This window comes from Caloenas nicobarica, chromosome 29 (assembly GCF_036013445.1).
Source record: "Caloenas nicobarica isolate bCalNic1 chromosome 29, bCalNic1.hap1, whole genome shotgun sequence".
Taxonomy (NCBI): domain Eukaryota; kingdom Metazoa; phylum Chordata; class Aves; order Columbiformes; family Columbidae; genus Caloenas; species Caloenas nicobarica.
In genome coordinates, this window is record NC_088273.1 from 801,761 (window position 1) to 821,628 (window position 19,868).

A 19,868-nucleotide genomic window follows, 5' to 3' on the forward strand; every position below is an offset into this window, starting at 1 on the left:
CCAATCCCCTCCCAGTCCCTCCCAATTTAAACCAGTTGCCCCCCAGTTCCCCCCCAATCCCCTCCCAGTCCCTCCCAATTTAAACCGGTCTCCCTTAATCCCCTCCCAGTCCCTCCCAGTTCCCACCAGTCCCCTCCCAGTCCGTCCCAGTTCAATCCCAGTTCAATCCCAGTTCCCCCCAGTTCCTCCCAATTTAAACCAGTTGCCCCCCAGTTCCCCCCCAATCCCCTCCCAGTCCCTCCCAATTTAAACCAGTGCCCCCCAGTTCCCCCCCAGTTCCCCCCAATCCCCTCCCAGTCCGCCCAGTTCCTCCCAATTTAAACCAGTGCCCCCCAGTTCCCCCCCAATCCCCTCCCAGTCCACCCAGTTCCCCCCCAATTTAAACCAGTTCCCCCCCAGTTCCCCCCCAATCCCCTCCCAGTCCCCCCAATTTAAACCAGTCTCCCCCCAATCCCCCCCCCAATTTACACCCCCCCCCCCCCCCTCCAGGGGACCCAGGCGTCCGGGCAGCCACGCCCCCCGCTGTGGGCGTGTCCCTCCGCGCGGCCACGCCCCCTCCCCGCCCCCGGCCCCTCCCCTTTGCGTGCTGACGTCACGCGTCGCCGCCGCCATTTCTCCCCGTGTCCCCCTCACTCTGCCCCTCACCCTCCGGCCTCTCCGGACCCCCCCCGGGACCCCCAAACCCCCCGGGACCCCGCCCGGGTCGGGCCCGGCCCCGCCATGGCCGAGGATTTTTGGGAGAGCCCGCGCGGATGAGCCGGTAACGGGGGAAAACCCCCCAAATATCCATCCCCCCCCCCCCAACCACCCGGGATTCGAACCGCGGCCCCGCCCTGAGGGGGAGGCCACGCCCACTGGGGAGGCCACGCCCACTGGGGGGTTGGACACGCCCACTGGGGGGTGGACACGCCCCCGCTGGGGTGGGGGGTGAGGGGGAGCTGGGGTGTCTGGGGGGACCCAGGCGTCCGAGGGACCCAGGTGTCCGGGAGGGGGGACCCCAAAAGTGACCCAGGTGTCCGGGAGGGGGGACCCAGGCGTCCGGGAGAGGGACCCCAAAAGGGACCCAGGCATCCGAGGGCCCCAGGTGTCCGGGAGGGGGGACCCAGGAGTCCGGGAAAGGGACCCCAAAAGGGACCCAGGTGTCCGGGAGGGGGGACCCAGGCGTCCGGGAAAGGGACCCCAAAAGGGACCCAGGTGTCCGAGGGACCCAGGTGTCCGCGAGGGGGACCCAGGTGTCTGGGAAAAGGGACCCAATAAGGGACCCAGGCGTCCGGGAGGGGGACCCAGGCGTCCGGGAGAGTGACCCAAAAAAGGACCCAGGCGTCCGAGGGACCCAGGCGTCCGAGGGACCCAGGTGTCCGGCAGGGGGGACCCAGGCGTCCGGGAGAGGGACCCCAAAAGGGACCCAGGCATCCGAGGGCCCCAGGTGTCCGGGAGGGGGGACCCAGGCGTCCGGGAGAGGGACACCAAAAAAGGACCCAGGCGTCCGAGAGACCCAGGTGTCCGAGGGACCCAGGTGTCCGGGAGGGGGACCCAGGCTTCCGGGAAAAGGGACCCAAAAAGGGACCCAGGTGTCCGGGAGGGGGGACCCAGGTGTCCGGGAAAAGGGACCCGAAAAGGGACCCAAAAAGGGACCCAGGTGTCCGGGAGAGGGGACCCAGGTGTCCGGGGAAAGGGACCCAAAAAGGGACCCAGGTGTCTGGGAGAGGGGACCCAGGTGTCCGGGAAAAGGGACCCAAAAAGGGACCCAGGCATCCGGGAGAGGGGACCCAGGTGTCCGGGAGGGGGACCCAGGCATCCGGGAAAGGGACCCAAAAAGGGACCCAGGCATTTGGGAGGAGGGGACCCAGGTGTCCGGGAGAGGGGGGACCCAGGTATCTGAGGGACCCAGGTGTCCGGGAGGGGGGGGACCCAGGTATCCGGGTAAGGGACCCACAAAGGGACCCAGGCGTCCGGGAGAGGGGAGACCCAGGCGTCCGAGGGACCCAGGCGTCCGGCCCCGCAGGCCCCGCCATGGACCGCATGCGGAGGATCAAGCGGCAGCTGTCGGTGACGCTGCGGGGCGGGCGAACCCCCGACAAGGGCCCCGGGGAGCCCCGCGACGGGCCCGGCAGCGACAGCGGTGAGCGCGGGCCCTTTAAGAGACACCCCGCCCCCCCGCCCCAAGGGGACCCGCCTGCCCGGAGGGGGGGGCCTGGCCCTTTAAGAGCTTTGGCTGTTGCGGGGTGCCTGGCCCTTTAAGAGCTTTTGGGTTTGGGGGGTGCCTGGCCCTTTAAGAGCTTTGGGGATCAGGGGGTGTCTGGCCCTTTAAGAGCTTTGGGGATCAGGGGGTGCCTGGCCCTTTAAGAGACTGGAGGAGTGTCTGGCCCTTTAAGAGTTTTGGGGATCAGGGGGTGCCTGGCCCTTTAAGAGTTTTGGGGTTTGGGGGGGTGCCTGGCCCTTTAAGAGACTGGAGAAGTGTCTGGCCCTTTAAGAGTTTTGGGGTTTGGGGGGGTGCCTGGCCCTTTAAGAGACTGGAGAAGTGTCTGGCCCTTTAAGAGCTTTGGGGGTTGGGGGGTGCCTGGCCCTTTAAGAGACTGGAGGAGTGTCTGGCCCTTTAAGAGTTTTGGGGATCAGGGGGTGCCTGGCCCTTTAAGAGTTTCGGGGTTTGGGGGGGTGCCTGGCCCTTTAAGAGACTGGAGAAGTGTCTGGCCCTTTAAGAGCTTTGGGGGTTGGGGGGTGCCTGGCCCTTTAAGAGACTGGAGAAGTGTCTGGCCCTTTAAGAGCTTTGGGGGTTGGGGGTTGCTTGGCCCTTTAAGAGACTGGAGAAGTGTCCGGCCCTTTAAGAGCTTTGGGGGTTGGGGGGTGCCTGGCCCTTTAAGAGACTGGAGGGGTGTCTGGCCCTTTAAGAGCTTTGGGGATCAGGGGGTGCCTGGCCCTTTAAGAGCTTTGGGGATCAGGGGGTGCCTGGCCCTTTAAGAACCATAGAACAGGCATTTGGGGGGTGCGTGGCCCTTTAAGAGCCCCATGGGGTGTCGTCCCCCCCCGTGTCCGTCCATCTGTCCCCCCCCGTGTCCGTCCATCTGTCCCCCGGCCACGCCTGACGGGGCGGGGGGGGGCGACTTTGGGGGGTTTTGGGGGGTCCTGTGGAGGTTTTGGGGGGTCCTGGGGGACATTTGGGGGGTCCCTGGAGCTTTGGGGGGGTCCCCGCTGGCTTTCGGGGGGTCCCTGCTGTGTTTTGGGGTCCCCATGTGTTTTGGGGGGTCCCCGTGTGTTTTGGGGGTTCCTGGTGTGTTTTTGGGGTCCCCGAGTGTTTGGGGTCCCCCCATGTGTTTCGGGGTCCCCGTGTGTTTTTGGGATCCCCACTTTGTTTTGGGGTCCCCCCGTGTTTTGGGGTCCCCCCGTGTTTCGGGGGGTCCCCCCATTTGGGGATCCCCGTGTTCCGGGGTCCCCGTGTTTTGGGGTCCGGGTGTTTTGGGGTGCCCATGTTTTGGGGGGTCCCTGTGTTTTGGCGTCTGGGTGTTTTGGGGTCCGGGTGTTTTGGGGGGTCCCCGTGTTTTGGGGTCCGGGAGTTTGGGGGTGCTGTGTTTGGGGGTCCCCGTGTTTTGGGGTCCCCGTGTTTTGGGGGTCCCTGTGTTTTAGGGTCCGGGTGTTTTGGGGTGCCGTGTTTGGGGGTCCCCGTGTTTTGGGGTCCCCGTGTTTTGGGGGGTCCGGGTGTTTTGGGGTGCCCTGTTTTGGGGTCCCCGTGTTTTGGGGGGTCCGGGTGTTTTGGGGTCCCCGTGTTTTGGGGTCCGGGTGTTTTGGGGGTCCCCATGTTTTGGGGTCCGGGTGTTTTGGGGTGCCCTGTTTGGGGGTCCCCGTGTTTTGAGGGGTCCGGGTGTTTTGGGGGTCCGGGTGTTTTGGGGTCCCTGTGTTTTGGGGTGCCGTGTTTTGGGGTCCGGGTGTTTTGGGGTGCCCATGTTTTGCGGGTCCCCGTGTTTTGGGGTCCGGGTGTTTTGGGGTCCGGGTGTTTTGGGGTCTGGGTGTTTTGGGGTGCCCATGTTTTGGGGGGGTCCCCGTGTTTGGGGGTCCCCGTGTTTTGGGGTCCGGGTGTTTTGGGGTCCGGGTGTTTTGGGGGTCCCCGTGTTTTGGGGTCCGGGTGTTTTGGGGTCCGGGTGTTTTGGGGGTCCCCGTGTTTTGGGGTCCCTGTGTTTTGGGGTCCGGGTGTTTTGGGGGGCCGTGTTTGGGGGCGTGCTGACCCGCTGTCCCGCAGAGCCGGGGGGGGACGAGGGCCGCATGGGCTCGGACGGCGAGAGCGACCCCCCGTCCGGCGCGTCGTCCGAGGGGCTGGCGTCCCCGGTGCGCCTGCGCCCGCGGCCCCCCGGCCAGCGCGGGGCCGCCGAGGTGGGACGGGGCACGGGGACACGGGGACGGGGGGACACGGGGGCACGGGGACGGGCACGGGGACACGGGGGCACGGGGACACGGGGACGGGGGGGGGGACACGGGGACACGGGGACACGGGGACACGGGGACGGGGGGACGGGCACGGGGACATGGGGACACGGGGACACGGGGGCACGGGGACGGGGGGACGGACACGGGGACACGGGGACACGGGGATGGGGGGACGGGCACGGGGACACGGGGACACGGGGACACGGGGACGGGGGGACGGACACGGGGACATGGGGACACGGGGACATGGGGACGGGGGGACGGACACGGGGACATGGGGATGGACACGGGGACGGGGGGACGGACACGGGGACACGGGGACACGGGGGCACGGGGACGGGGGGACAGACACGGGGACACGGGGACACGGGGACGGGGGGACGCAGGGACACGGGGACACGGGGACGGACACGGGGACGGGGGGACACGGGGACGGGGGGACGGACACGGGGACACAGGGACAGGGGGACACGGGGACGGGGGGACGTGGGGGTATGGGGGCAGGACAGGGGGACATGGGGATGGGGGAACAGGGGGATGGGGGGACATGGGGACATGCGGACAGGACAGGGGGACAGGGACAGAGGGGATATGGGGACAGGGGGACAGGACAGGGGGACATGGGGATGGGGGAACTGGGGGACGTGGGGACATGCGGACATGGGGACAGGGGGACAGACGGGGGGACATGGGGATGTGGGGACATGAGGACATGGGGACAGGACAGGGGGACAGGGACAGAGGGACAGGGGGACATGGGGACATGGGGACAGGACAGGGGGACAGAGGGGATATGGGGACAGGGGGACATGGGGACAGGACAGGGGGACAGGGACAGAGGGGATATGGGGACATGGGGACAGGACAGGGGGATATGGGGACGTGGGGACATGGGGATGGGGGGACAGGGGGACAGGGGATATGGGGACATGCGGACATGGGGACAGGGGAGACCAGGATATGGGGACAAGGGGACAGGGGGACAGGGGGACAGAGGGACATGGGGACATGGGGACAGGGGGACAGGGGTACATGGGGACAGGGGGACAGAGGGACATGGGGACATGGGGACAGGGGGACAGAGGGACGGGGGGACATGGGGACAGGGGGACACGGGGACATGGGGGGGGTCTTTGGGGGGTTCAGGGAGATTAGGGGGGCTGGGGGGCGTTTGAGGGGGTTTGAGGGTTCGTGGGAGTCCCCAGGGAGTTTGGGGGGGATTTGAGGGTTCAGGGGATTTGGGGGTTCAGGGAGATTTGGGGGGGTTCGGGGGATTTGGGGGGTTCAGGGGGATTTGAGGGGTCTGTGGGATTTGGGGGGTCTGGGGGATTTGGGGGTTCAGGGAGTTTTGGGGGTTCAGGGAGATTTGGGGGGGTTTGGGGGGATTGGGGGTTCAGGGGATTTGGGGGTTCAGGGGATTTGGGGGTTCAGGGGGATTTGGGGGTTCAGGGAGATTTGGGGGGTTCGGGGGATTTGGGGGGTTCGGGGTATTTGGGGGGTTCAGGGGGATTTGAGGGGTCTGTGGGATTTGGGGGGTCTGGGGGATTTGGGGGGTCTGGGGGATTTGGGGGTTCAGGGAGATTTGGGGGGGTTTGGGGGGATTGGGGGTTCAGGGGATTTGGGGGTTCAGGGGGATTTGGGGGTTCAGGGAGATTTGGGGGGGTTTGGGGGGATTGGGGGTTCAGGGGATTTGGGGGTTCAGGGAGATTTGGGGGGGTTCGGGGGATTTGGGGGGTTCAGGGGGATTTGAGGGGTCTGTGGGATTTGGGGGGTCTGGGGGATTTGGGGGTTCAGGGAGTTTTGGGGGTTCAGGGAGATTTGGGGGGGTTTGGGGGGATTGGGGGTTCAGGGGATTTGGGGGTTCAGGGGATTTGGGGGTTCAGGGCAGGTTTGGGGTTTGGGGGTTCGGGGTACTTGGGTGTTCAAGAGGGTTTGAGGGGATTTGGGGGTTTGGGGGTTCAGGGGGGATTTGGGGTTTTCAGAGGGACTTGGGGGTTCAAGGGGTTCGGGGGGGATTTAGGGGGTCTGGGGATTTTGGGGGTTCAGGGGGTTTTGGGGTTTGGGGAGATTTCAGGGTTCAGGGGATTTGGGGGTTCGGGGGTTTGGGGTTCAGGGAGTTTTGGGGAATTTGGGGGTTCAAGGGGTTTGGGGGTTCAGGGGGTTTTGGGGTTCAGGAGGTTTGGGGGTTCAGGGATTTGGGGGTTCAGGGGGTTTGGGGTTCAGAGAGTTTTGGGGGATTAGGGGGTTCAGCGGGATTTGGGGCTCAGGGGGATTTGGGGTTCAGGGGATTTGGGGTTCAGGGCAGATTTGGGGTTCAGGGTATTTTGGGGGATTTGGGGCTCAGGGGGATTTGGGGTTCAGGGGGTTTGGGGTTCAGGGGTTTTGGGGGATTTGGGGGTTCAGGGGGATTTGGGGTTCAGGGGGTTTGGGATTCAGGGAGTTTTGGGGGATTTGGGGCTCAGGGGGATTTGGGGTTCAGGGGGTTTGGGGTTCAGGGGTTTTGGGGGTTCAGGGGTTTTGGGGTTCAGGGGGTTTGGGATTCAGGGAGTTTTGGGGGATTTAGGGGTTCAGGGGGTTTGGGGGTTCAGGGGGATTTGGGGTTCAGGGGGTTTTGGGATTCAGGGAGTTTTGGGGGATTTAGGGGTTCAGGGGTTTTGGGGTTCAAGGGGTTTGGGGGTTCAGGGGTTTTGGGGTTCAGGGGGGTCCCCATTGTCACCGTGTCCCCCAGGACGTCACCAAGCGCCTGTCGCTTCCAGCCGATCCCCGACTGCCCGAGGGGGGACCCGGGGCCCTGAGCCGCCGCCTGCGCCGCGTCTCGCTGGTGCGTCCCAGTATAAACCAGTACGAACCAGTATAAACCAGTATGGACCAGTATGAGCCAGTACGGAGCGGTAGGACCTCACAGCGACCCCCCCGGGTCCCCCCTGTCCCCTCTGGGGGTGACATTTCAGCTGCCACCTGCGCTGCGTCTCCCCAGTGCATCCCAGTATAAACCAGTAGGAACCAGTATAAACCAGTATGAACCAGTATGAGCCAATATGGAGCGGTAGGAAGTCACTGTGACCCCGTCAGGGTCCCCCCTGTCCCCTCTGGGGGTGGCACCTCAGCTGCCACCTGTGCCGTGTCTCCCCAGTGCATCCCAGTATAAACCAGTATGAACCAGTAGGAACCAGTAGGAACCAGTATGAACCAGTATAAACCAGTATGGAGAGGCAGGAACAACTGGTAACCCCGCAGAGCCCCCCAGGCCCCTCTGGAGGTCGCCCCGCACCCATCCCCCGTGTCGCTGCTGCGTCCCAGTATAAACCAGTATGGACTGGTGTAAACCAGTATGGACCACTATAAGCCTCCGTAGACCAGTATAAACCAGTATGGACCGCTATGGGCAACTGGGAACAACCAGTAACCCCCAGCGTCCCCCCAGTCCTCTCTGGTGGTCGCCCCTCAGCCACCTGGTGTGTCCCAGTTCAGACCAGTATAAACCAGTACTGGCCAGTATAAACCAGTGTGGGTGGTAGAAGCGACCAGTAACCCCCCGCAGTGTCCCCCCAGTGTCCCCCAGTGTCCCCCTGTCCCCTCAGGCAGCGGCGCAGCAGCCACCACGTCACCCGGGTGGGTTCCAGTATGAACCAGTAAGGACCAGTATGAACCAGTAAGGACCAGTATAAACCAGGAAGACCCGGTATAAGCCAGTAAGGCCCAGTATAAACCAGTAAGGCGCAGTAGGGGTGGCTGGTCAGGTCCCCAGTGCCTCCCAGTTCTCCCAGTAACCGTGTGTGTCCCCCCCCAGTCGGAGATCGGCTTTGGGAAGATGGAGACGTACGTCAAACTGGACAAACTGGGAGAGGTGAGAGGTCGCCCAGGTCCCCTGTCCCCACGTCCCCACGTCCCCCTGTCCCCATGTCCCCATGTCCCCATGTCCCCCTGTCCCCCTCTGTCCCCCTGTCCCCATGTCCCCATGTCCCCCATATCCCCCTCTCCCCATATCCCCCGTCCCCCCGTCCCCCTGTCCCCCTGTCCCCACATCCCCCTGTCCCATGTCCCCTGTCCCCATGTCCCCCTGTCCCCCTGTCCCCCTGTCCCCATGTCCCTATATCCCCCTGTCCCCCTGTCCCCATGTCCCCCTGTCCCCATGTCCCCATGTCCCTATATCCCCCTGTCCCCCTGTCCCCATGTCCCCCTGTCCCCACGTCCCCACGTCCCCCTGTCCCCCTGTCCCCTGTCCCCTGTCCCCCTGTCCCCCTGTCCCCACGTCCCCACGTCCCCACGTCCCCCTGTCCCCCTGTCCCCCTGTCCCCCTGTCCCCACGTCCCCACGTCCCCACGTCCCCCTGTCCCCCTGTCCCCCTGTCCCCACGTCCCCACGTCCCCACGTCCCCTGTCCCCCTGTCCCCCTGTCCCCACGTCCCCATGTCCCCCTGTCCCCATATCCCCCTGTCCCCATGTCCCCCTGTCCCCATATCCCCCTGTCCCCATGTCCCCATATCCCCATGTTCCCCTGTCCCCATGTCCCCCCGTCCCCATATCCCCTGTCCCCCTGTCCCCCTGTCCCCATGTCCCCATATCCCCATGTCCCCCCTTCCCCATATCCCCTGTCCCCCTGTCCCCCCGTCCCCGTATCCCCGTGTGTCCCCTGTCCCCGTGTCCGTCCCATGCCTGTCTGTCCGTCCCAGGGCACTTACGCCACCGTGTACAAGGGCCGCTCCAAACTGACCGAGAACCTGGTGGCGCTGAAGGAGATTCGGCTGGAGCAGGAGGAGGGGGCACCGTGCACGGCCATCAGAGAGGGTGACGGGACGGGGGGACAGCGGGGACAGGGGGACAGGGGGACGGGACGGGGGACAGGACAGCGGGACAGGGACAGAGGGGACAGGGGGACAGGGGGATGGGACACAGGACAGGGGGGACAGGACAGCGGGACAGGGACAGAGGGGATATGGGGACAGCGGACAGGGACAGAGGGCATATGGGGACAGGGGGACAGGACAGGGGGGATATGGGGACAGGGGGACAGGGACAGAGGGGATATGGGGACAGGGGGATGGGACACAGGGACAGGGGGGACAGGACAGCGGGACAGGGACAGAGGGGATATGGGGACAGGGGGACAGGACAGGGGGATATGGGGACAGGGGGACAGGGACAGGGGGATATGGGGACAGAGGGGACGGGACAGAGGGGACAGGACAGGGGGACAGAGACAGAGGGGATATGGGGACAGGGGGACAGGACATGGGGACAGGGGGACAGAGACAGAGGGGATATGGGGACAGGGGGACAGGACAGGGGGAAAGGGACAGAGGGGATATGGGGACAGAGGGACAGGGGGACATGGGGACATGGGGACAGGACAGGGGGACAGGGACAGAGGGGACATGGGGACAGGGGGACAGGACAGGGGGACAGGGACAGAGGGGATAGGGGGACAGGGGGACAGTACCAGGGGACAGGGGGATGGGAGAGGGGGAAGGGATGTGGGGACAGGACACAGGGACAGGGGGGACAGGACAGGGGGACAGTGACAGAGGAGATATGGGGACAGGGGGACGGGACAGTGGGACATGGGGATATGGGGACAGGGGGACAGAGACAGAGGGGATGTGGGGACAGGGGGATATGGGGACAGGGGGACATGGGGACAGGGGGATAGGACAGGGGGACGTGGGGACGGGGATATGGGGACAGCGGGATATGGGGACAGGGGGACAGGGACAGAGGGGACATAGGGACAGGGGGATGTGGGGACAGGGGGACATGGGGACAGAGGGGATGTGGGGATATGGGACAGGGGCACATGGGACATGGGGACAGGGGACAGGGACAGAGGGGATGTGGGGACAGGGGGACATGGGCACACGGGGGACGCTGTGGGTGGATTTTGGGGCAGTTTTGGGGTGACCCCGTGTCCGTGTCCCCCCCCAGTGTCGCTGCTGCGGGATCTCAAACACGCCAACGTGGTGACGCTGCACGACATCGTGCACACGCCGCGCAGCCTCACGCTGGTCTTCGAGTACCTGGTGGGACCCCAAAACCGCCCCCGCGCCCCCCAGCCGCCCCCCAAAACTGCGCCTGAACCCCAGACTGCACCTGAGCCCCAAACTGCAGCTGAGCCCCAAATGCAGCTGAACCCCAAAATTGCACCTGAACCCCCAAAACTGCAGCCCTGCACCCCTCCTGCACCCAAAACTGCGCCTGAACCCCCAAAACTGCAGCCCTGCACCCCTCCCTGCACCCCAAAACTGCGCCTGAACCCCCAGACTGCACCTGAGCCCCAACATGCATCTGAGCCCCAAAATGCAGCTGAACCCCAAACTGCAGCTGAGCCCAAAATGCAGCTAAACCCCAAAACTGCACCTGAGCCCCCAAAAACTGCAGCCCTGCACCCCTCCCTGCACCCCAAAACTGCACCTGAACCCCCAAAACTGCAGCCCTGCACCCCAAAACTGCACCTGAACCCCCAAACTGCACCTGAACCCCAAACTGCAGCTGAACCCCCAAACTGCACCTGAGCCCCAAACTGCAGCTGAACCCCAAAATGCAGCTGAACCCCAAACTGCACCTGAGCCCCAAACTGCAGCTGAACCCCCAAAATGCACCTGAACCCCCAAACTGCACCTGAGCCCCCAAAACTGCAGCCCTGCACCCCAAAACTGCGGCCTGAACCCCCAAACTGCAGCTGAGCCCCAAAATGCACCTGAACCCCCAAACTGCAGCTGAGCCCCAAAATGCACCTGAACCCCCAAACTGCAGCTGAGCCCCAAATGCAGCTGAACCCCCAACTGCACCTGAGCCCCCAAAACTGCAGCCCTGCACCCCTCCCTGCACCCCAAAACTGCACCTGAACCCCCAAACTGCACCTGAGCCCCCAAACTGCACCTGAACCCCCAAAACTGCAGCCCTGCACCCCAAAACTGCACCTGAACCCCCAAACTGCACCTGAGCCCCAAACTGCAGCTGAACCCCCAAAATGCACCTGAACCCCAAACTGCAGCTGAGCCCCAAAATGCAGCTGAGCCCCAACACTGCACCTGAACCCCCAAACTTCACCTGAACCCCCAAAACTGCAGCCCTGCGCCCCTCCCTGCACCCCAAAACTGCACCTGAACCCCTAAAACTGCAGCCCTGCACCCCAAAACTGCACCTGAACCCCCAAACTGCACCTGAGCCCCAACTGCAGCTGAACCCCCAAAATGCACCTGAACCCCCAAACTGCACCTGAGCCCCAAAAAGCAGCTGAGCCCCAAACTTGCTCCTGAACCCCCAAACTGCACCTGAACCCCAAAATGCATCTGAGCCCCAACACTGCACCCGAACCCCCAAACTGCACCTGAGCCCCAAAATGCATCTGAACCCCAAAACTGCAGCTGAGCCCCAAACTGCAGCTGAGCCCCAAACTTGCTCCTGAGCCCCCAAACTGCACCTGAACCCCAAAATTGCACCTGAACCCCAAAATGCACCTGAACCCCTAAATGCACCTGAACCCCAAAATTGCACCTGAGCCCTAAAATGCATCTGAACCCCAAAATGCACCTGACCCCAAATGCACCTGAACCCCAAAATTGCACCTGAGCCCCAAAATGCTCCTGAACCCCAAAATTGCTCCTAAACCCCCAAACTGCCACCCGAACCCCCAAACTGCACCTGAACCCCAAAATGCACCTGAGCCCTAAAATGCATCTGAACCCCAAAATGCACCTGAACCCCAAAATGCATCTGAACCCCAAAATTGCACCTGAGCCCCAAAATGCACCTGAACCCCCAAACTGCACCTGAACCCCCAAATCCCCCCAAATGGCCCCAAATCCTCCGTCCCCGTGTGTCCCCAGGACCGGGATCTCAAGCAGTATCTGGACGAGTGCGGCAGCGTCATCAGCATGCACAACGTCACCGTGAGTGCCGCGTTTTGGGTTCAAATTGGGTGGTTTTTGGGGCATTTCTTCCTGTTCCAGCATCTCCGGGGTCCCGTTGGGATGATGCTGATTTCGGGCTGATTTTTGGGTTGAAATCCCGCGGTTTTGGGGCATTTCTTCCTGTTCAGCATCTCTGGTGTCCCATTGGGATGATGCTGATTTGGGCTTATTTTTGGGTTGAAATCCTGCGGTTTTGGGGCATTTCTTCCTGTTCCAGCATCTCTGGTGTCCCATTGGGATGATGCTGATTTGGGGCTGATTTTTGGGTTGAAATTGGGTGGTTTCAGGGCATTTCTTCCTGTTCCAGCATCTCCGGGGTCCCGTTGGGATGATGCTGATTTCGGGCTGATTTTTGGGTTGAAATCCCGCGTTTTTGGGTCGGTTGATTCCTTTCCAGCATCTCTGGGGTCTCATTGGGATGACACTGATTTGGGGCTGATTTTTGGGTTGAAATCCTGCGGTTTTGGGGCATTTCTTCCTGTTCCAGCATCTCCGGGGTCCCGTTGGGATGATGCTGATTTGGGGCGGATTTGGGGCTGATTTTTGGGTTGAAATCCCGCGGTTTGGGGCATTTCTTCCTGTTCCAGCATCTCCGGGGTCCCATTGGGATGATGCTGATTTGGGGCTGATTTTTGGGTTGAAATCCTGCGTTTTTGGGTCGGTTGATCCCGTTCCAGCATCTCTGGGGTCTCATTGGGATGACGCTGATTTTGGGCTTATTTTTGGGTTGAAATCCCGCGTTTTTGGGGCATTTCTCCCTGTTCCAGCATCTCCAGTGTCTCATTGGGATGACGCTGATTTTGGGCTGATTTTTGGGTTGAAATTGGGTGGTTTCAGAGCATTTCTTCCTGTTCCAGCATCTCCGGGGTCCCGTTGGGATGATGCTGATTTGGGGCTGATTTTGGGGCTGATTTTTGGGTTGAAATCCCGCAGTTTTGGGTCAGTTGTTCCCATTCCGGCATCTCTGGGTCCCAGTGGGATGATGCTGATTTGGGGCTGATTTTTGGGCTGAAATCCCGCGTTTTTGGGTCGGTTGATTCCTTTCCCAGCATCTCTGGGGTCTCATTGGGATGACGCTGATTTTGGGCTTATTTTTGGGTTGAAATCCCGCGTTTTTGGGTCGGTTGTTCCCGTTCCGGCATCTGCGGTGTCCCATTGGGATGACGCTGATTCGGGGCTGATTTTTGGGTTGAAATGGGGTGTTTTCGGGGCAGTTGTTCCTGTTCCAGCTGCTCCGGGGTCTCGCGTTTTGTCACCGGCACAAAGTTCTTCACCGGGATCTCAAACCCCAGAATTTGCTGCTCAGCCGCCGCGGGGACCTCAAACTGGCCGATTTCGGTGAGTTTACCCCCAAAAAACCCACGAGAAACCGCCCCCCGAACCCCCCAAATCCACCCCATGGACCCCCCCAAAATCCACCCTCTGAACCCCAAAATCTGACCCTGGGAACCCCCAAAATCCATCACCCTGAACCCCCAAAATCCACCCCATGGACCCCAAAATCTGACCCTGGGAACCCCGAAATTCCACCCCATGGACCCCCCAAAATCCACCCCATGAACCCCAAAATCCACCCCTGAACCCCCCAAATTCCATCACCCTGAACCCCCAAAATCCACCCTCTGAACCCCCCAAATCCACCCCATGAACCCCCAAAAATCTGACCCTGGGAACCCCAAAATTCCACCCAATGAACCCCAAAATCCACCCCATGAACCCCAAAATCTGACCCTGGGAACCCCCAAAATCCATCACCCTGAACCCCCAATTTCCATCACCCTGAACCCCAAATTCCACCCAATGAACCCCAAAATCCACCCCATGAGCCCCAAAATCTGACCCTGGGAACCCCCAAAATCCATCACCCTGAACCCAAAATCCTTCCCTGAACCCCTAAATCCACCCAATGAACCCCAAATCTGACCCTGGGAACCCCGAAATCCCACCCCATGAACCCCCAAATCCAGCCACTGAACCCCCAAATCCACCCACTGAACCCCAAAATCCACCCTGGGGACTCCAAATCTCCCCCAAAACCCCTATTTCCCATTTCCCCATTCCCCACTCCCCCCATTATCCCCCATTATTCCCCCCATTTCTCCCATTTCCCCCATTATTTCCCCATTTCCCCATTTCCATTTCCCCCATTATGTCCCCATTATTTCCCCAATTTCTCCCCATTTCCCCCATTTCCCCACATTATTCCCCCATTATTTCCCATCCCCCATTATCCCATATCCCAATTTCCCATTCCCCTTTCTCCCATTATTTCCCCATTATTTCCTCCCCATTTCCCCATTCCCATTTCCTGCATTTCCATTCTTCTCCCCATTTCCCCCCATTCCCCATTATTTCCCCATTTTCCCCATTATTTCCCCATTTCCCCCATTCTTTCCCCATTATTTCCCCATTTTCCCCATTATTCCCCCCATTTCTCCCCTTTTCCCCCATTAATTTCCCCATTTCCCCCATTATTTCCCCATTTCCCCCATTTCCCCCATTTCCCCCATTTCCCCCATTATTTCCCCATTATCCCCCCCATTATCCCCCATTTCCCCATTTTCCCCATTTCCCCATTTCCCCCATTATTCCCCCATTATTTCCCCATTCCCCATTATTTCCCATTTCCCCCATTATTCCCCCATTATTCCCATTTCCCCATTTTCCCCATTCCATTTCCCCATTTCCCCCATTTCCCCCATTTCCCCCATTATTTCCCCATTTCCCCATTATTCCCCCCATTATTCCCCCCATTATTCCCCCCATTATTTCCCCCATTCTTTCCCCCATTCTTTCCCCCATTATTTCCCCATTTTCCCTATTATTTCCCATTTCCCCCATTATTCCCCATTTCCCCATTTCCCCATTCTTCCCCCATTATTTCCCCATTTTCCCCCATTATTTCCCCATTTCCCCCATTATCCCCATTTCCCCATTCTTTCCTCCATTATTTCCCCATTTCCCCCATTTCCCCCATTATTTTCCCCATTATTTCCCCATTATTTCCCCCATTATTTCCCCCATTATTTCCCCATTATTTCCCCATTATTTCCCCCAATTATTCCCCCCATTATTTCCCCCATTATTTCCCCCATTATTTCCCCATTTCCCCCATTATTTCCCCATTATTTCCCCATTATTTCCCCATTTCCCCCATTATTTCCCCCAATTATTCCCCCCATTATTTCCCCCATTATTTCCCCCATTATTTCCCCCATTATTTCCCCCATTATTTCCCCATTTCCCCCATTATTCCCCCATTATTCCCCCCATTCTTTCCCCGTTATTCCCCCGTTCTTTCCCCGTTCTTCCCCCCGTTCTCGCCCCGCTCCCCCCGGCTCCCCGCCCGCGCACGGCCCGGCGCGGCGCGGCAGGGCTGGCCCGCGCCAAGTCCGTCCCCAGCAAGACGTACTCGAGCGAGGTGGTGACGCTGTGGTACCGACCCCCCGACGTCCTGCTGGGCTGCACCGAGTACTCCACGCACATCGACATGTGGTGAGCGCCCGGGCCGCGCCGCGCCGCGCCGCGACACACCGCACCGGGGCTTGCACGAGGGTTCGCACCAGGGCTTGCACGAGGGCTTGCACGAGGGTTTGCACGAGGGTTCACACCGGGGTTCACACCGGGGTTTGCACGAGGGCTTGCACGAGGGTTTGCACGAGGGTTTGCACGAGGGTTTGCACGGGGGTTTGCACCGGGGTTCGCACCAGAGTTTACAGCGGGGTTTGCACCGGGGTTTGCACCAGGGCTTGCACCGGGGTTTGCACCAGGGCTTGCACGAGGGTTTGCACCAGGGCTCGCACCGGGGTTTGCACCAGGGTTTGCACAAGGGTTCACACCAGGGTTTGCGCGAGGGTTTGCACAAGGGTTTGCACCGGGTTTGCACGAGGGTTTGCATGAGGGTTTGCACCAGGGTTTGCACCGGGGTTTGCATGAGGGTTTGCACAAGGGTTTGCGCGAGGGTTTGCACCAGGGTTTGCACCAGGATTTGCACCGGGGTTCGCACCAGAGTTTACACCAGGGTTTGCACCGGGGCTTGCATGAGGGTTTGCACCGGGGTTTGCACTGGGGTTTGCACTGGGGTTTGCACCAGGGTTTGCACGGGGGTTTGCACCAGGGCTCGCACCGGGGTTCGCACCAGGGTTTGCACCGGGGTTTGCACCAGGGCTTGCACAAGGGTTCACACCAGGGTTTGCACCGGGGTTTGCATGAGGGTTTGCACAAGGGTTTGCACCAGGGTTCGCACCAGGGTTTGCACCGGGGTTTGCATGAGGGTTTGCACAAGGGTTTGCACGAGGGTTTGCACCAGGGTTCGCACCAGGGTTTGCACGAGGGTTTGCACGAGGGTTTACACCAGGGTTTACACGAGGGTTTGCATGAGGGTTTGCACCAGGGCTTGCACGAGGGTTCGCACCAGGGTTTACACAAGCGTTCGCACCAGGGTTTGCACCAGGGTTCGCACCAGGGTTTGCATGAGGGTTTGCACCAGGGTTTGCACCAGGGTTCGCACCAGGGTTTGCACGAGGGTTTGCACCAGGGTTTGCATGAGGGGTTTGCACGAGGGTTCGCACCGGGGTTTCCTCCAGGGTTCGCACAAGGGTTGCGCGAGGGTTTGCACCAGGGTTTACACCAGGGTTTGCACCAGGGTTTGCTTGAGGGTTCACACCAGGGTTTGCACGAGGGTTTGCACGAGGGTTTGCGTGAGGGTTCGCACGAGGGTTCGCACCAGGGTTTGCGTGAGGGTTTGCACGAGGGTTTGCGCGAGGGTTTGCACGAGGGTTCGCACAAGGGTTCACACCAGGGTTCGCATGAGGGTTCACACAAGGGTTCACACGAGAGTTCGCACGAGGGTTTGCACGAGGGTTTGCATGAGGGTTTGCACCAGGGTTTGCACCAGGGTTTGTGCAAGGGTTTGCACAAGGGTTCACACGAGGGTTCGCACGAGGGTTTGCACCAGGGTTTGCACCAGGGTTCGCACGAGTGTTTCCCAAGGATTTTCCCGAGTGTTTCCTGGGGGTTTTTCATGAGGATTTTCTGGGGATTTTCACAAGTGTTTCATGCGGATTTTCACGGGGATTTTCACGAGTGTTTCTGAAGGATTTTCACAAGTGTTTCCTGGGTATTTTCACGAGTGTTTCCTGGGGATTTTCACGAGTGTTTCACGAGTGTTTCCCGGGGATTCTCACGAGTGTTTCAGGAGGATTTTCCCAAGTGTTTCCCAGGGTTTTCACGAGTGTTTCCCAGGGGTTTTCACAAGTGTTTCACGAGGATTCTCACGAAGATTTTCCCGAGTGTTTCCCAGGGTTTTCATGAGTGTTTCCCAGGGTTTTCACAAGTGTTTCACGAGGATTCTCACGAGTGTTTTCCCGGGGTTTTCACGAGTGTTTCATGCGGATTTTCCCAAGTGTTTCCCAGGGTTTTCACAAGTGTTTCCTGGGAATTTTCACGAGTGTTTCCCGGGGATTTTCGCGGGGATTTTCCTGAGTGTTTCCTGGGGTTTTCACGAGTGTTTCATGCGGATTTTCCTGGGGATTTTCCCGAGTGTTTCCCAGGGTTTTCCCGAGTGTTTCCCGGGGATTTTCACGAGTGTTTACTGGGAATTTTCACGAGTGTTTCCCGAGTGTTTCCTGAGGATTCTCACGAGGATTTTCACAAGTGTTTCCTGGGGTTTTCACAAGTGTTTCCCAAGGATTTTCCTGAGTGTTTCCCGAGGATTTTCACGAGGATTTTCACGGGGATTTTCCCGAGTGTTTTGCGAGGATTCTCCCGGGGTTTCCCGGGGTTTCTGAGGCGGTTTTCCGCGCGTTCCCGCAGGGGCGTCGGCTGCATCTTCTCGGAGATGGTGACGGGGCGGCCGCTGTTTCCCGGCTCCTCGGTGCAGGAGCAGCTGCTTTTCATCTTCCGCGCCCTGGGTGCCGACACGGGGCCAAACCCGCGCCACTCGGCCGGGGACAGTCGGGGGGTGGGGGGGATTTGGGGGGATTCGGGGGAAATTTGGGGAAATTCGGGGGAAATTTGGGGAAATTTGGGGGATTCTGGGGAAATTTGGGGAATTTGGGGGATTCGGGGGAAATTTGGGGGAATTCGGGGGAATTTGGGGGGATTCTGGGGAAATTTTGGGAAATTTGGGGGAATTTGGGGGAAATTTGGGGGAATTTGGGGAAAATTTGGGGGATTCTGGGGAAATTTGGGGGGATTCTGGGGGAATTTGGGGGGATTCTGGGGAAATTTGGGGGAATTCTGGGGAAAATTTGGGGAAATTTGGGGGGATTCGGGGGAAATTTGGGGGAATTCTGGGGAAATTTGGGGGGATTCTGGGAAATTTGGGGAAATTTGGGGGGATTCTGGGGAAATTTGGGGGAATTTGGGGGGATTCGGGGGAAATTTGGGGGGATTCTGGGGAAATTTGGGGGAATTAGGGGGAAATTTGGGGGGATTCGGGGGAAATTTGGGGGAAATTTGGGGGGATTCTGGGGGAATTTTGGAAATTTGGGGGAATTCGGGGGAAATTTGGGGAAATTTGGGGGGATTCTGGGGAAATTTGGGAATTTGAGGGAATTCCAGGGATTGGGGGAATATAGAATTCTGGTAATCTGGGGGATTTTGTGGGAAAATTCTGGGGGTTTGGGGAAATTTGGGGGAATTCTGGGGAAATTGGGGAATTCTGGGGAAGTCTGGGGAACTTGGGGAAATTTGGGGAAATTTGGGGGATTCTGGGGAAATTTGGGGAATTTGGGGGAATTGCAGGGATTGGGGGAATATAGAATTCTCGTAATCTGGGGGTTTGGGGGGAAAATTCTGGGGTTTGGGGGAAATTGGGGGAATTCTGGGGAAATTTGGGGAATTTGGGGGAATTTAGGGATTTGGGGGGAAATTTTGGGGTTTGGGGGATTTGGAGGAATTGGGGGGAATTTGGGGGAATTCTGGGGAAATTCGGGGGGATTTGGGGGGAATTTGGGGACGTTCTGGGGATTTGGGAATTTGGAGGATTTGGGGGTGTCCTGTGTTTGGGGTGTCTGGCTGTATTGGGGTGTCTCTCGGATTTATTTGGGGTGATTGTGCTGGATTTGGGGTGCACCGGGCTGGATTTGGGGTGATTGCGCTGGATTCGGGGTGCGCCGGGCTGGCTTGGGGGCGTCCCTCGGTGTCCTGACTGGGGCCCGGGGGGCCGGGCCGCGCCGCAGGGACGCCCACGGAGTCGTCGTGGCCGGGGATCGGGGCCACCCCGAGTTCCGCAGCCGCCGCTTCCCCCGCTACCGCCGGGGGGGCTGGGCCAGCACAGCAGGTCCGTCCGTCCGTCCGTCCGTGTGTCTGTCCATCCCTCTGTCTGTCTGTCTGTGTGTCCATCTGTGTCCATCCCCCGCTACCCGCCGGGGGGGCTGGGCCAGCACGCCAGGTCCGTCTGTCCATCCGTGTGTCTGTCCATCCATCCATCCGTGTGTCTGTGTGTGTCCGTCTGTCTGTGTGTCCATCCCCCGTACCCGCCGGGGGGGCTGGGCCAGCATGGCAGGTCCGTCCGTCCGTCTGTCCATCCATCCGTCCA

The 19,868-nt window shown here is 60.3% G+C and overlaps 2 protein-coding genes across 2 annotated transcripts in view; one reads left to right on the top strand and one right to left on the bottom strand.

The window, feature by feature from the left end:
- Window positions 1–19,868, bottom strand: part of NDUFB11 (NADH:ubiquinone oxidoreductase subunit B11) — a 54,514-nt gene that overhangs the window by 24,490 nt on the left and 10,156 nt on the right. The gene's annotated exons all lie outside the window — the stretch shown is intronic.
- On the top strand, window positions 597–19,621 carry CDK16 (cyclin dependent kinase 16; the record flags this gene model as incomplete). The annotated part of the gene is given in 13 exon segments (XM_065653207.1): window positions 597–760; window positions 2,006–2,122; window positions 4,232–4,362; window positions 7,145–7,237; window positions 8,207–8,263; window positions 9,089–9,203; window positions 10,338–10,432; window positions 12,242–12,304; window positions 13,540–13,663; window positions 15,700–15,820; window positions 18,140–18,237; window positions 19,510–19,548; window positions 19,551–19,621. Coding segments are annotated over 12 exon segments (1,116 nt in total), but the record flags the coding sequence as incomplete, so codon positions are not given.